Source organism: Perca fluviatilis, chromosome 3, assembly GCF_010015445.1.
Source record: "Perca fluviatilis chromosome 3, GENO_Pfluv_1.0, whole genome shotgun sequence".
NCBI lineage: Eukaryota > Metazoa > Chordata > Actinopteri > Perciformes > Percidae > Perca > Perca fluviatilis.
Genome location: NC_053114.1, coordinates 2237703 through 2250934, shown reverse-complemented (window position 1 = coordinate 2250934; position 13232 = coordinate 2237703). Strand labels below are relative to the sequence as shown.

Genomic DNA, 13232 nt, shown 5'->3' with positions numbered 1-13232 from the left:
GTAGCTCATGCTGTCAATTGTTAACAACCTCCTGTACCAAAACCTCCATTGGCAATGGCAACTGGTCCTCTAGTTCTACATGGCCACTAGTAAAAGATATTCACCCAACAGTCTAAAACACTTCATTCAAAGGACAGGACAAGATTGGACCCCTCTCACTATTTAGCCCAGATTTTTTTGCTCTACCGAGAACTGAAATGCGGACCACATGGATTGTACTATAATGTGATTGTTGGGGCAGAAAGGTTGCTATGTGCTTACCTTGCACAGCAGCTGGATTTTGGGATATCACATTCTTGCATGATCACATATCACACGAAAATCCATCTTGTCAGGTTTCAAGTAATGGGTTTATGTCCGAACAGCAGCGGACCGAACCAATCAGCGTCCGGTGAGGAACTACTGGCAGCTACGGGCGTGGTTCAGGCATGTGTGAAGGATGAGACTGTTTATCCAAAATAACAATGGCGGACGTGATAGACAGATGGCTTATCCAATCACATGGCAGGTATTTTTCTGAAAGTGTCTGCCCTTTCCCAAACAGTTTCCAATGACAGCTTCTCTGGTTTAATCTGGTGAGGTTAGCTATTCACCAGTTGAGGACTAGATCTTTAACATTCAAAAGTATGTATGTATGTATTTTATTTAAAACATATACTAAACTTCTGAATGTTCATCCCAGCCAACAAAAGGAAAAGACAAGAAACACATTGACACTCCTTATCAACCTGGTAGTACTTTATTGTAAGTCTGATCTGTTGTGCCACAGCACCAGTGAATGTCAGATTTGATGTATGGGCTCTGTTTGTAGAAGACGCAGCATCCACTTGAAGACCTCAACACCAGCCATTAGTCTTGTGTGAGAAAGACCTTGCACAGACTAGAAAGGACGTACAAGCACACACACATCTACACACACACACACATGCAGACTTTCTGTTTTTTCTCTCCATTTTACACACACAACATCCCACACCCATGCTGAGAGCCTGACCCCCCCTCTCCGGCTGGCATCTAACAGTGGGCACTACATCACTGTCAGCATCCAGACCACCAGGGAACGGCTCCGGGCCACTCTCCTCTTGTAGCGCCAAGCTCTGAGCTCCTCTGTGGCCCAGCCCAGTCGCTGAATTATGGCCAAGCTAGAGAAGCATATTGTAGCAGGGAGACGTTCCAATTTGTTGGCCTTTACAGAAAACAGACAGGTACAAATGGCCTAAGTGCCAGCTAGAAGTCAGTCATTCAAGTGTCATTTTAACTCTGCAAAAGCCTAAGGGATTTGGAGCACACACACACACCATATGCTGTCTCAGTTCCCAGCCCTGCGGATGAGTAATCATATATTGTCTCAGCTCCACAAGGAGTCTAATAGGATTACAACATCTACACATGTTAAATATTCAAACAGAAGTGTTTAAATATATGCCTTTTGGCCAAATTATTTTATTTTCCAGATGTAGTGTACAGACACTTTTTCAGATATTTGAATGTCATTTCAAAATCTCATACAGCAGTTTTGAGTGGAACTGACTTAAATCATCAATTGTTCCTGTAATAAATATTAAATTTTACAAAACAACCAAAGAACTTAAGAGGCTTTGGTGCCAGCAACAGTTTTGCAAGAGAGGATGTCACATTTTCCCAATAAGTAATGGAGCTTGACATTTTATATATTCACATGGTGATGTGTTCCACAACCACAAGTCCTGCAGAGGCCACAGTACATGCAGCATCAATAATGAGGCCCGGGAAAAGAGCAAAGAGCATTATTCACACCACAGGGAGCCCCATGCCTGGTAGAGACAGACAGAGTTCATAGGTTGAGCTCCCCTCTTACAACAGTCACCGGTGTTTGCTACAAGACACGGCACCGTGTCAACGACGGCCATCAGACAGGTTTGATCTGAGCTGCCTGAAAAGATGAAGGGGAGAAACTAGTGAATTGACACTTTCTCTAGTGTTTTTTCTTCTTCTTACACATGGGTGTGTAAACACATTTAAGCTGTAAACTGTGCTACCTGGGGGTTGCTGGGTCATTAGGCCAACTACTAACACACATCCAAGAAGTCTCCCGAGCTTATCCGAAACCAAACCATTGTAAAGCATGTCACCACATACAAGTGTGATTGGTTTCTAATGTGTACTGAGAGTTGGGTTATTAGAAGCGCAAAAAGATGTAAGTATAGTAATGTAACAGAGGTAACTGACCAGGAAAGGGAACTGAGACACTTCCACAAACATACCAAGTCATCAATCAATTAATGTCGCCTGCTGAGCCAAATCACACGGTATTAGACCGATCCTAGTCTGGATCAACGGAAATACATTTCCAGGATAAAGCTTGACAAGTCCGCTCTCTGTGTGTTGCTGCTCTCAAAATCCCTTCGCTACGGAAAACAACAACGGCTTTCGAGCTAGCAAGCCACATGCTGAAAATGGTGCAACAAGGCAGGCCTGCTTGGTTCTTTCAGGAAATGATTGCAAACATTTACAAGAAAAGAAATAATCCAACTGGGACGTTTTGGGATTGCTGTGGACAAAGTACACATGGCGATACACTGGTAAGAGCAAATTACGTGTAACCATGTATCCAGCTAATTTAAATAGCTCACATTACTGTATTGTGTCGCTGCATCTGGAATTTAGCTCCACCCAAAGAGCCTTTTTTTCCCTATCCTAGAATGTAGGGTTAGTGTTATGGCGTTTTTCCATTACATGGTACCTGCTCGACTGGGCTCGACCACGGTGCCCCGTCCTCCGTTTTCCATTGCAGATTTAGTACCGCCTCATGTGTGAGGCGAGCGCGGCTGGTCGTCATAGAGCCGCCGCAGGAAACTGCCGCGACCTAACGCGACACACACACAGAACGTCGAAGGTGTGTTGTTGTTGCCACAGATAGAAGACAAATTTTGTTTCAAAAGAAGCTGGAGGCAGCAAAAAAAAAACAACACAGCTGGCTAAACTATTTAAAAATGGTGGGTTTGTTCACTACACCCCCGTCTTGCTAGCAATGATGACGCAGCGATTAGTGACGATTCTCTCCAACCAATCAGTAGTCTGCAGGTTTTCACGTCACCTTTTGGTATCGCCTCAGCTCGCCTGGAACTTTGACTGAGGTGGTACTAAAAAAAAGTACCCATTAGCAGGTTCCAGGTACTTTTTTTCGTAATGGAAAACCAAAAAAAGGTGAGTAGAGTCGAGGCGAGCAGGTACCATGTAATGGAAAAAAAATGAGTGTAGCCAAACCTTACTCCACAGCGCTGTGGAGCCAGGGTTGGCAATGTAAAACTAGACAGAACCTGACAATCTCGTCTTAATGAATTTAGTTTCTAGATGAGGGTCTAAACAGTCATATAAATGTGGCTCATTTCCCCTTAAGCTTAAAATATATATAATTTAACTTTTACTCACAACTGGATACCATGCAGTGGAAAGTCATTAAATGACACTGGGCATGGTGCATCAGCCAAAGGGCTTAGGAAGTGCTACAGGAAGAGGAAAACTGATCCCTTGAATTGTACCTTTTGGTCACTCTGAACCTGCGAGCTCAGTTTCCATAGAGGCTAACCTGTCTCTGACCTGGCCTTGGGAAAGGTCATGGTCGGCTCGGCCACAACGTGAACAGCCAGCCTGGCGTCGGGTGTATCCAACACTTAAATGTTTCAGTACTGATGTTATGTCATATGAGTAAGGTGTTATTTAAAGCAGTCATACAACAACTTTAGAAATGTTGCAGCGAGTGTATTTCTTAAAGTCACAGCAGTCAACGCTATATGCACATTCTAAGATCATCCATGAGTCTAAGATGTGGCTGCATAAGCTACGTTCACACTACACGACTTTCAAAGTCATCAGATTGCTGTTCTGTTCACACGACAAAACTTGCGGTCTCGTAATTGGTAGTCTTGAAGTCATTATGGTTTTCACGCTACATGACTGACCGGCAACAGGGGCTCACACGCTACAAGTTCTAATTACGTTTTGTCACAAAAACACACACAAGAAGTGACACGGGAAATTACATAATACCAAGCGCAATTTTTTTGTTCAAGCAATCCACGGAACTTTCCTAGTAGTCATGTGTGTTTATGTGTTAGCACACATGTTCACAAAATAGACTGTTTCCCCCTAGATATCTGGAATGCGTCTGCGAGGCAATGGCCAGCCTCTCAGGTCGAGCCCCGATTTGCGAGAAAAAAAAACTGATTTGCCTCTGATTTGGGGCTTTTGTCAGGGAGCTCCAAAAACTGTCAGCGAGAGGAAAATGGGGGCTAAAGTCGTGTAGTGTGAACTAGGCAATAGCTAGAACAGAATTCCAAATTCCAATGCTGACATCTGCAGGGAAATGTATTCCAGATAAGTGAGAAACTTTGGTGCTGAGCAGATTTCCCTCAAAATGTTTAAAGCCACTCCCCATATGTTTAAATATAAAATAGGTATAAAAATTATGCAATATATCCTAAGGTATATCCAGAGCTAAAACAATAAACGATTGAACATCTGTTGGTTTAAAAATGCAATTCTAAGATGTCAGCTTAATATCTTGATTCTAGGAAATTGTGGTCCAAGTAATTAAATTAATCAAAAACTAGTGACATATTAATCAATAAAAAAAAGATAAATATTCTAAGAATTGTGCAGCCTTAGATGACCTAATGATGATCCTATGGTGTATTTTCACTATTTTAATTGTTTGCTTATTTGTCTGCCTACAGTACTTTGTCATTTATTAATCCACAAACTGCAAACTGTGTCCAAATTGTGATTACATTCTGAGGCTATATAGTGTGACTATTTCTCACGGGCACCAGCACAGGCCCAGCAGTGCAGGTCTCGGATCTGCCCTCGTCACCCCAGAGAGAAGAATCCTATCCTGGGAAGGGGTTGGAAGGACAGAGGGGAGCAGTAAATCATTTCTCCTTTCTGCATTCACACGAGTTGCGAGCCGCTCTGAACCCTCACAACATACTAAGAACCTGTGAGAGTCCAGGTTGACACCCCTCCAGCCACCCAGCCACCCCCATATACACGAGCAGAGAGGATTGGGGTCAACCAGCAATGCGACCTCAGATGAGAAACCCTCAAAAGAAGAAAGAGAGAGGACCCCCCCCCTCCCTCCACTCCTCTTTCAAATCAGAGAGCATTACATCTCAAATGACATCCTTTCATCTATCATGCAAAAAAGACAGACAACTTAATTTCACTTGAAAACATGAGCATGGTGCTTTGTAAGGACACGAAGAGAGTAATTAAAAAGCAACAAATAACACCATGTTCAATTAATGGGGATTTACAATAGAAAATCCCTCTTAATACCATCTCGCCCTGGTCTTCATTTAAACAGCTGGATCCCACTTCCATCTGCTTGGCCAGGGCCAGGATAAAGGTTTTAAAATAAGGTTTGGCCCAGTAGCTGGTGCTGACACCTCTGCTGCTATTAGCAAGCAGGGTCAAGTCCAAACCCTCTATTTCAGACACTTTCTTTTCCCTTTTCTCCTCTTTCCTCTGCTCTGTTGAAAAGAGAATGTCATTAAAAAACGAGGGAGCTCATTTACTTTCTTCCCCCCCTCTCTTGCTCTCACCCCACTTCTCCTCCAAAGCACTTTGATATAAACAGTCCATCTCTCCAACTCTCTATAAAAGAGACCATGCAGCCTGGCTGGGAGCTTCCACCCCAGACAATGAATTCACATCATTCTTGCACAAGACTTTCTCTCTGTAGCGCTGCACTCCCAGCCCAGCGCAGCTCACTTCTAATTCATTATTTTACCCTCATTGCTTGTCCTGGATTTTCCTGTTTTCTCACTTCTTCATCTTGACCATCATTTTTTAATCCCACCTTAATCTCTTAATCGAGCCCATCACTGCATCGAGCAGGCTTCAATGGCTCTTTCCTCATTTGCACTTAATCCAAATATTCTGGGTAGAGGCCTGGATGGAAAGCAAGGGTCAACTGCTTTCTTTGTTTTAAACCTCACAGCAGTCCAACAATGAGAGAGAAAGAGCCCCACTTGTCATTTTGTCTCACTTTATTTGTTCATCTTTCATTTTTCTAACAATTTGTAATGCTCATCGGCCAGAGATATAACAACATGAGTCTATTTAACAGGCCGAGTGAACATCCAACCAACAATGGCCCTGGGGTCACACTTGGGAGGGAGATGGAAAAAATAAACTAGCCAAAAGCATGTGAGGAGTAAAAAATAGATCAAAGCCCATTCAAATGCAATCATGACCCAATCACATTGTGTTCTCGCAGCGCTTTTAAGAGGACGGGTCAGTGGTGTTTTATTGTGAGTGGGAGCTAGCCTAATGAAAGGGACAATGCGAAGATTAGCAGTGCCAGCCAGGCGGCTCAAACTTCACCCTGGCTTTAATTGCTGCAAACAAGAGGAGTAGAGGCAGGGCAAACAGAGGACAAAAGAGCAGGGAAGGCACAGAAGGAGGAGGTAAGAGGAGGTATGAAGCCTGGATGACAAATGGGGGTATGGCTTTTATGGAGGTGTAATGTGTCCATCTGGTTCAGGCTGGGATGTGTCAAGGAATGTGTGTGTACTGGTGGACCAGAGGGTCCAGTCACCTCAATTAACCACAAATGAAAGAGGATCTTGTCCCTGTGGTGGAACAATATATGTACCTTGAATGTGAACAGTTTACACAAAGCAATTAAAGTCCATAAGTGAAGCCCAAACATAGCATCACTCACTGCAAAACAAATCATAATTTCTGTGATTTGGTTTTGCTCAGAAAAAGTCTGCAGCATGTCATTTAGGAGCTTGGGAATTATTCTTAACTGTTTTAAGTCTGAGACAGAGAACATTAATATCAATTCCATGTCTGCATAAAGTAATGAGCTGGAGTCCCAACATGTATATATATACATAGCTTGGTTAGCTAACTTTGGAAGGCTGTTTCCCCTTGTTTCCAGCCTTTAAGCTGGGCTAGCCCCATATGTGACCTAGGCGCTACTTACGTTAGCTTTAGATAGCACTGCCTTTTCACAAACCGTAGAGAAAAATTCTAAACACTTTTTTATTCCCCAAAATGTTAAGCTATTATAATATTCATTTACGCAGTACACCAGTGGGTGTGGTGACTGAGGAAAACTGGAAATAGCAGTAACCAAAACCTAGCATAGATACATAAACAAAGACAATGACATGGAAAATGTGATGAAGACACTTTTCCACAAGGCTGCATAACCAGTCCTCCACTTGTAGAAAATCATACAATTAGTGCTGGTGTTAACAGCTGGACGTGTGGGCCAGCTGGACTGTTCATCATGTCACTTCCAAAGCCAATGTAGATCAATTTTTTTTTTTTCTGTAGATGCACTGTCCGCAACAAGCTAATGAAATTAGCTTGATTATAAAAAAGCTGCTGCAGAAATTGCACATGGTGAGAGAATAAGTTGATCTAGTCTTCCTAATACTGCCCTTTGATCAATAAAGCTGGGTGTGTTTGTCATGTGTGCTGGCACTACAATAAACAGTTCAACTGAATTATGGCCTATTTTCATGTGCTGTAGCCTACCGTCAGCAGTGTAACATTTCTCTCCTCTCCCACTCTCCTCCTTTCATTCTCTTTTTTCCACTCCTCCCATTGTTCAAAGAAATGCTTTACAAAGCACGAGAAACTCATGCTTACACTCATGGACAATGATGTCAAGTTACAGTTCACCCATACTACCACGGTTTGCATTTTGCAGAGGATGCATCAAAACAATTGGGTCATTAGAGGCCAGTCTTTTAGGGCATATGGGCTTGGAGCTTGAGGTAGAAGTGGAGCAAGATCTGTTGGATGAGAGACTTTTATTTCCAAAATGTCTTCTAAACTTTACGTAAAATGAAAAACCTTCCTATTAGCATGCTTGAGATCATTTAAACTGGTTTGGAAATGTTTCATCAACCCAAGGGACGATACATTTTCTCAAACCACGTAGAAACCATGTAGGCTAATGTAAAATAGCCACGTCATCAATTTAAAGTAAAAAGGCAAAGAAGAACCAAGACGTTTACTGTCAGACGCTTACCAGTCCAGAACACGTCGATATGGCTGCCGAGGAGGCCGACAGGTTACGGATAAAACCCTGATACAGGCAGTTGTGAAACCCTACATCACGCGTCACCGTGGCGATGCCATCCGAGCCGAGCGTCTGCACGGTGAACCCGGGGCCGACCACAGAGGACGGATGCAGGTCCAGGTGCATGTCCTGCCCGAAGGCCGAGAGCCGGTAGTGCAGAGAAGAAGAGAGGGACCTCCTGCTGCGATGGCTGCGCCTGGACACACGGGGGGGGGGGGAAACCCCAAAAGGCCACCCACAAAGAGAGGAAAAAAAAAAGGGGGGGGAAAAAAAAAAAAAAAAAAAAAAAAAAAAGGGGGGGCCCAAAAAAAAAAATTTTTTTTTTTTTGTGGGTGTTTTTTTTTTTTTTTTTTTTTTTTTTTTTTTTTGTTTTTTTATAATTTTTTTTTTTTTTTTTTTTTTTTTTTTTTTTTTTTTTATTTTTTTTAATTTTTTTTTTTTTATAGAGGAGGGGGTGTTTTTTTTTTTTTTTTTTTTTTTTTTTTTTTGGGGGGGGGGGGGGGGGGATGACAATGACACCATGCTAAAAGAATGAGCCTCTGTTCAAAACCCAACAACTTGTGACTGCTTTGCATTATAGTTTATTGCTGCTAAGCTAATGTTGGTTGTTTTTACACCTCAAGAAAGCTATGTGTTGGCTGCATGTCAATTACTGTTGACATGTTTAGATAGCTGAAAGAAATCTGATATCAAACTACATCATAGATGTGATCAAAACAGTTTAACATGGTGTCACGTTTAGCCAGTTATACCAAGACATATACAACATACATCACCAACATCTAAACAGTAATGTCAATGGGGAACAAAAAATGTCACTAAAATGACAAGCTTGTGCTGGAGTGAAAGGTTCATTGCTCAGCTCTAGCTCAGAGCGGAGCGCTTCATATGGATCACAGATGGCTTTTAACAGAAGCCAAGTAGCGTCAACATCATACTTCCATGCATGTCAGATGTGGGTCAATACTTCAGAACCAGAGGTTGTGAATATATGATGTTCTGATTTCATGCAGTTGTCATGGTGTTCCAGTCAAATAAAATGCTGAAATGGTCCATCTAGGAACCATTTCAACACAGTAGAGCAGTGAGAGACTCCAAAGTAATAGCAGAAACTATAACAACTCCATAATGTTGTAATATTATATATATAACCTTGTAAATTTTGACAAAGGGTTGGACTTTCTTCACCTAAACCCTCAAATGGTGTGACTGCTGGGAGAATCAGGATGCTTCGTTAACAACCAGAGAAAAAGTCCACCTCCCTTCTTCCCTCAGTAAATCATCTAACCTTGTTTCCTTGGTCTCTACGGGTCAAAGCAGCCGAGAGGGAATCCCTGCAGTCATTGGTTGTGCCTCCACAGCCACTGCAGCAGTGTCAGCACATTGTAAAGACCTAAGCAGGGGTTTCCTAACACTTTTGCCAAATAAGAGCCCAATTTACAATGAAAATGTAATATTCTTATAATTGCTTCGTTCAAGACCATCTTTGGAAACCACTGGTCCAATAACAATGCCCATCACTGCAGTACATATCTCAGTCTATTCATATTTTCTCTACACACATGGAATGGTGCCAGCTGGAAAAAACATTCATAGATGTCAAAAGACAAGCACTCACCGTGATTTAATCCGTGGCTGTCGCTGGATGAATAGCTGGCTGTAACGGTGTGGGAGCAGTAAATGTGCAGCGTCTGCAAAAAACAAAACAAAAAAAATCCTAAAAAAGGACAGGTAGCAACAAGTTGCAAGCACTGGGACAGGAGGAAGCCAAGAGATGATACATGGAGTTCCTCTCTGTTAAAACATGAGTTGCACTTGGTTTAATTTGGGATGACAAACACTTGGTCTTACTTTTCACCACAATCAATGACCACAGCAACGCAGACACCACTTTGTTGTTGACATAAATCATGCTGAAAAGAGACACGTTTGTTTGTTTTGGTCCCAAAGTAGACTGGTGCATGTGCTGGATTCAAGAGTGTAGCCTATAGGTTTTTAATGAAGTGCCACATGCCTTGATGATATTCCAGGATAAAAGGGTGGACAGGAGCTTGACTGAGGTGCAGCCGACCAGCGGGATGGGTAAAGTCCATATCAGAAGAAAAAGGCAATCCATGGTGATGGCATGCACGCTTACACCTCCCCTGTTACCTCCTAAAAGAGCGCAAAAGTAGTAATAACCTTCGGTATCGCATAATGCAATATGCACGCATTGTTAAGTGGTTCTGTTCCCCGCTTTGCTGGTTCAGGTGAAGTCGGCAGGTTGCAGCAGCCGGTGTTGCGCACAGACGCAACGCGCACTCATGAGTGTGTGTGTGTGTGTGTGTGTGTGTTTGTGTGTGTGTGTGAGGAGGAGCGGTGGGTAGCGGTGTGTTGGGGATCACCAGCACGGGAGGAGCGCTGACTGAGCACTCAGCCGGGCTCTCAGCCGGGCTGCAGGATGGAGCACAAGTCAGCGGCCAGCAGCCAATCAGCGCGCAGCATCATTTACCACGCCAAGATAAAAGAGAAGAAAAAGAGATTCTCCTTTCGGCAGCAGCAGGACTTTTGCTGCCTTCAGGTGAAGCTCGTAAATCTCTAAATCGAAAGCTTATGAGCAGAAAGTTACGATTTAGGGTATTTTCAGACATGGTCCGTTTCAGCCCTTCAAAAGAACTCAGACCTATAGTCAGCATTTTTGCGCATAGGTGAACACTCCAAAAAGGGGACTCCGAGAGGTCCTCGGGAGGTGCTCTGAGTACGGTTTGCTTCCAGTCCGCGTTTCGGTTCTCTTCACCTGTGCATTTTGAACACAACACGCTTCAGGTGCGTTTTCCTTTTTGCCAATGTTGTATTTTATTTGAGCCCTGAGGCCCCATCAGAGCTGAAGTGGACCAGAAAGAGAACTGAGTCCTCTTTCAAGTAAACTGATCATGTGAACGCAAAAAGTCCCTTTTCTGTTGGTCTATGTTGTTTTTTTAAGAGAACTGAGTTTGGTTCTTTTGAAGAGGACTAGCCTGTATGTGAAAACACCCTTAGCCTACATTGGTTCCTTTCTCTGCAGTGACAAAATGAGGTGGACAATATACACATCAGGCACGTGACTATTTCAGCTTTTTTGTAAAAAAATAAAAATAAAAAGTGTAAGAAAAAATACCTGAACAATACGCTGTTTCAATGTTCATGGTGAAAACTAGCAGTGATGTAAAGTAACTCAGTTGAAGTAGTCTACTGTACAATTCTGGGGTACTTTCACTTTACGTGCATATTTCTATTTTATGCTACATGATACTTCTACTTTGCTGCATTTCACAGGGAAATATTATGCTCCACTCTGTTGTTCTCTGACAGCTGTTACTGGTGACTTTAAGATTAAGATTTTACATTAAAAGAAGCATGTGTTAAGCTTACAAAATACTGATAAAGATTAGGAGGTTTCCTTCTTTTTGTCTTATAACCGCTTAAAAAAAGCAGTGTTCACATGCGCCACCATGCCACACATTTGTTATTAGTAGCCTATTTTTACTTAAAATATTGTTAATACTTCCTCTACCACTGTCGTAAAGGCTTTAAGTTTGATATCAGTAACATTTGTATAGCTTTCCTATCCCCACTTTTCAGGCAACAATATACAGATTGACCAGATGGTGGTGCTATAACAAGGAAGTGTTGTGTTTTGGCCCAAAAGTCCAGAAGCAGAGGCAAATTTGTGATTGCTGATATTTGGCTGTATAAATAAAGTTGAGAAAGACACCAGTGTGTCTTTTACTTCTAGGTAAAGTAACTCGATGCATCCTCTGCCACTGCTGTAAAGACTGCATGTCTCAATATGTTTTGCACAAATAATGTTTTATGATATTATGATGTCTTGCTTATTATAAAGCAAATACAGAATGAAAAATAACCATTCCAGGACATTGCTCTCGCCACCAGACTTCATATTCTCACAACACAAATACAAGTTGTATCTGCATTAGTATAAAAAAAAACATGGATAATCTGCACTGAGCCACATGGGTCTAGAAGTGTACAAAATACAGCAGCATTTCCAGTTCAGGTGCAGGATAATCACTGGTCACAACTGAAAGACAGAAGAGTCCGAGGCACTTCAAAGCCATACATAAGTACAAATGTCTTTATTGAATCCACTCTTGAAACCAACGTGTTTCCACTTCCAAACAAGTCTTCATCAGGGCGTGTCACACCCACACATTTGGTCACAGTCTTTGTGCAATGGCAACTTTTGTTTTGATTGTCCTACAGCTCTGCCTCAGTCTCTACACAATTTTGCACGCAGGATATTTCATCTTATTTGTGTTGCAGAATTTTTGCTTGTTGTGGCTGTGCAGCCAATAAACAACTGGCAGCAAATATGCATAAACAAGAAAGGATGCACAATGCTTACTTACCCATTCTAGCATAACGTGGTGATTTGCAGAATTTCCTGAAGTATGTCAGGCCACATTAGGCATCGTTTCATCTGCAAATGTGGAACTGTCAGAGAAATGTTTTATCCTAGGGTCACAAAATAACAATAATACTTTCATCAATTATATAGTAACAATGTAACAAGGTAAATGAACAAGGACAAGTGCACAGTATATAAAAAATACAGACCATAGCTTAATAAAACCAAGGAAAGCTGTTTTATGTAGGGCTTGAAGGGAATGTGGTCTGCATGTGTTTTCTAAAATATTTGTGATGCCTAAAATTAAGTCTGATATACTGTATGTTTTCTGTATAGATGGACTTTTAACCTTAAAACTTTTTAATATTTCTGACAGCATTTCAAGGCAGCATTATGTTTCTTCCAACTATTCAATTAAACAAGCCAAAATGAAGGCTCACTGTTTAACTGTTTAAGGGTCATATCTGTCATGTTGAAGTGACAGATTGCACACACTTCACTGGTATTGTTAAACCATGTGTGTAATTCTAATTGTTGTGAACAGGTGGTCCCACAGTAACCCTTTCCATTCTGGTGGCTGACAAACACCTGGATGGGTTGCTGGACTGCACCGGCAGACACACAGAGTCAGCTCACCACACAGATATTCACACTCGGCCGAGCATAATGAGGCTTCTCACAGCTCTTGCCAGTTATTCTGGCAGGGCTCAAACGGCAGGCCGAATAAAACATCTCCTTAATAACCTGCATTATTCTCATGGG

At 42.1% G+C, this 13232-nt stretch overlaps 1 protein-coding gene across 1 annotated transcript in view; it reads right to left on the bottom strand.

Annotated features, from left to right (window-relative positions):
* The window catches only part of adamts18 (ADAM metallopeptidase with thrombospondin type 1 motif, 18), a 71683-nt gene extending 61162 nt beyond the window's left edge, over positions 1 to 10521 (bottom strand). The window contains exons 1-3 of the mRNA XM_039795089.1: positions 10098 to 10521; positions 9702 to 9774; positions 8033 to 8292 (exon numbers count right to left, since the gene is read on the bottom strand). Coding sequence (XP_039651023.1) covers positions 8033 to 8292; positions 9702 to 9774; positions 10098 to 10199 — 435 coding nt within the window. The 5' untranslated portion in view covers positions 10200 to 10521. The remainder of the gene's footprint in view (positions 1 to 8032; positions 8293 to 9701; positions 9775 to 10097) is intronic.
* Positions 10522 to 13232: the final 2711 nt, after the last annotated feature.